Here is a 3,724-nt window from a genome sequence, read left to right on the forward strand (position 1 = left end):
ATATATATAATAATATAATATATATATACTACTACTATATATATATATATAATATATATATATATATATATATATATATATATATATATATATATATATATATATATATATATATATTATCACAGACATGCCTGCAAATTCGAATTCGGGCGGGGACGCGATGAAGCTAAAATCCGTTTCATCCGTGCCCCTGTTTGCTGGACCTGCTAAAGACGATGGAACGAATAAGAAGAGACACCAGAGTCTTTTTCAGTCAAGGCATCCTAGTTGGCTGGCCTTGAATAACTATGTACGTGTTCTGTGTTCTGTGGCGTACATTTGCCTATTTCTGGATGCTTTGGAATTGTTCTATGGTATATATCAACATTCATACCTAGACGCTATTTAAACGTTCTGTTATATAGCAATAATTGTTTATATTCAATATATATATATATATATGTGTGTGTGTGTGTGTGTACTATAGGATATATATACTTGCACTTAAATAAATACTCTCAATGTTCTATACTTTAATGTGTTCATACTTAATTTTTGTGAGCGTTCTATGATCTATACGTACATAACAGTATGAAGTGTATTAGTTATACCTCAATGCTATGGAAGTATTATATGGCGTAAAGATATCTACACCTAAATACTATGTATATGTTCTATGGGGTATATATAAGTTTACATCTCAATACTGTACATATACATGAGTGTATGTGTGTGTGTGTGTGTGTGTGTGGTTTATCGGGTGGGTGGGTGTGATGTGTGTTTGTGTGCTTGTATGAAGATGTATTTGTGTATGCATATATATATGTATATATATCATAATCATGCATTTCGTTATGTCGATGATCTAGAATAGGCGTAAACGGACACTGAGATGCTGATTCATTTGCTGCGCATGCGAGGCTTTACCAGGTTTGCAGGCTGTAGAGTTGAATATCGTGGTGTACGCTCAGATAAAATCATCTGTATCCGTCTTATACCTCGCAGCCTGTACCGGAAGACGTTACGGCCAAGATCCACAAGAAATGGCTTACACGCGACAAGACGGGGGTGCTCGTGATGCGAGATGTTACGCCCGATGACAAACAACGCATGATAAAGGCGTTCAAGACGCTCTCCGCCGAGTCTATACGTAAACGGTTCTGCTGTGAGAAGGAGTCGCTATCGATAGTTGAGTTGGAGAACATGATAAACTGCGACTTCCATCACGATTATACTGTGGTTGTGGAAGCGGCATGTCCATGCGAGAAGAACAACATCCACTTCCCAAAGCACCCGGAAGGGGAAGAGTGTCAAGAAGATACCATTGTGGGAATTGGTCAGTACATCGGACTCGTACACAACGAATTTGAGGCGGAGATGGCCTTTTTGGTCACAGACCAATACCAGGTGATGATTTTTCAAGTCATGTAGTCACGTCGGTAAACAATACATATCCATGTAGAAAGCTAGACTGTGTTTCGGTGCGCGTGTGGTAGGGATTAGTGTGAGTGTACATGTAAGGTTTATCTAAATTATATTTGTACTTATCACACATAAACTCAATGGAGGATTTACATAGATATGTCAATCTACAATGCTCACATATATATCTCGCTCTCGACAACAGGCGCACTTTTGTGTGAGTGCGCATATCTCCGTGTATATGCACATTTTCTACACACTTTGTGCGTGAGATGGCTCGTATTCATGGTCCTCCCGAAACGATGCAACCTGGTCTATTCTGATATCTTGATTGTGATCCGTCGATGAAGTATTTGGCAATTAGCGCAAAGACTGTTCGATCTACACCCAGTTCACGAGAATGTAGCAATCTGAAACGCACGCTGAGCCCGATTTTAAAATGTTATCTGTCTTATAGGGTCAACGGATTGCTCGGAGAATGTTGGAACATCTATTACTACAGGCTCGAGATAACGGATTCATTACCATGCGTGTGGACACACAGTACGATAACTTGAAGATGCAACACCTCATCACACACAACTGCGACGATACAATCATCCGTCGCGACGGTCAAGTATGTGAGTTATATTTTTGCAATATTGGATTATTGCATCTCACTGTAGTTTCTCGTCTGAGCGCAGTGTATACAGGAACACACACATATATATGTGTGTGTGTGTTCGTATTCGTACATTCGTATGTATAAGTACGCATAACTTGTGCGCACACGTGGTAAAAATATTCTAGCATGTATTTGTATACACGACACGAATATATATGTATATATTCGTAATGATTGCTCGTTCCCGTCATGTCTGCTGTTGAAGTCTTCCCAGAGAACCAGGACTATATCTGACACTATATGATAGTTTGTTGTCGCTTCGCTGACCCTCCAACTCCAATGCGTTTGTGGCTTTCTCTGATCAACAAGTGTCTCGTTAGCCATTTTCAAGAGTTCGTTACTAACAAAAGTCACATCAATTATGTGGGTTGTTTTCCACATCAGGATGTCACTATCTGCGTCCCTGTGCCTGGGAACGAAGCCGAGCTCAAAGCATGTCCCAGTGCACAGAAGATGTCATCGTTTCTGGACCACAACGAGAACTTTACCACTCGGTCGTCTCGGCGACGCTCTTCGGTCGCAATCAATACAAAGTCGGCAACCTCAAGCTCATTTGGAAGCACGTTTGGTGCTAGTACTGATATAAAAGCCACCGTGCCATCGAGAGGGTCCAGGGTGGCCTTCTATGACCTGGCGGATGTGTCCACCAGTGGTGTGAGCACTATAGGGGAGGAGATGTTATCCGGGGGCGAAGAGGAGCACAGCTGTGGCAGCAACAATACCAACTGGAAGAAGTCTCCCACGGCCTTGCATCGTGAGGGTAGTCCGATGCGTCTGGATCCTCAGTGTGCGTTTTCTATGCACCACGTGCCACAATCACCCCAGTCGAGCCCACGCTCTCGGTCACCTTCCCCTGCAATCAATAGAAAATCCAGTTCCGCGTTGGAATCAGACGATGAGGAATCCTCTATGTTCGGATACTAATAGAGTTGGTATCCGGGGTCGAACGGAAACACGGCAGTAGTAGCAACAATAACAAACACAGCAAGAAGTCGCCCATAACTCTGCAGCGGCAGAGTAGTCCGATGCTTCTGAATCCTCTGAGTGCGTGTTCTGTGCACCAGTGCCACATAGTGCCTCAGACCTACACCCTTCACCCACATCACCTAGTCGAGCCCACGCTCACGGTCGACGACCAAATGCACACCTTCGCCGTCATCTTCCCTTACACGCCCATATTCACCTGTAAGGAAGGATTGCGGCGGCAGTGGTGGTGGTGGTCGTAGGTCACCCTGTTGATAAGCAAGGCCCCTGCGGCTGCTTCATCAGCAAACGATAGAAAATCTAGCTTCGAATTGAACTAGTCGAGGAAGATGTCCTATGTTTTTACACTAATAATAAAACACTCATTTGAAATTGCGAGGTTTATAAGTCACAGCTTGATGTGTTTTACGAGTGGGTTATATTGTGTCTGGTGTACATATATTTGCGTAGAGGTAAATAGCGATAGAGTTGAGCTATATTGCGAGCGGGAGGATACCTTTATATCTTGCATGGGGACAAATTTTGAAAGGTTAGGTAAGATTTAATTTTTTATACTGTGAGGCCGAGGGCATGCTGTCGTACGTTGCATCAGGCTATATATGTGCCTTCCTAAATTGTACGTTATATAGGATATATATATATATATATATATCTATATATATATCTATATATATC

At 42.2% G+C, this 3,724-nt stretch overlaps 1 protein-coding gene across 1 annotated transcript; it reads left to right on the forward strand.

Moving 5' to 3' along the window:
- The first annotated feature begins 122 nt into the window (after nt 1-122).
- SARC_12188 (hypothetical protein) lies at nt 123-3,426 on the forward strand. The gene is made up of 4 exons (XM_014293711.1): nt 123-289; nt 985-1,386; nt 1,859-2,017; nt 2,450-3,426. Exons 1-4 carry the CDS (start codon nt 128-130, stop codon nt 2,987-2,989), a joined length of 1,263 nt encoding a protein of 420 aa, XP_014149186.1. The 5' UTR covers nt 123-127; the 3' UTR covers nt 2,990-3,426.
- The last annotated feature ends 298 nt before the right edge of the window (nt 3,427-3,724 follow it).

This window comes from Sphaeroforma arctica, assembly GCF_001186125.1.
Source record: "Sphaeroforma arctica JP610 unplaced genomic scaffold supercont1.2127, whole genome shotgun sequence".
In the NCBI taxonomy this organism is placed as follows: domain Eukaryota; class Ichthyosporea; order Ichthyophonida; genus Sphaeroforma; species Sphaeroforma arctica.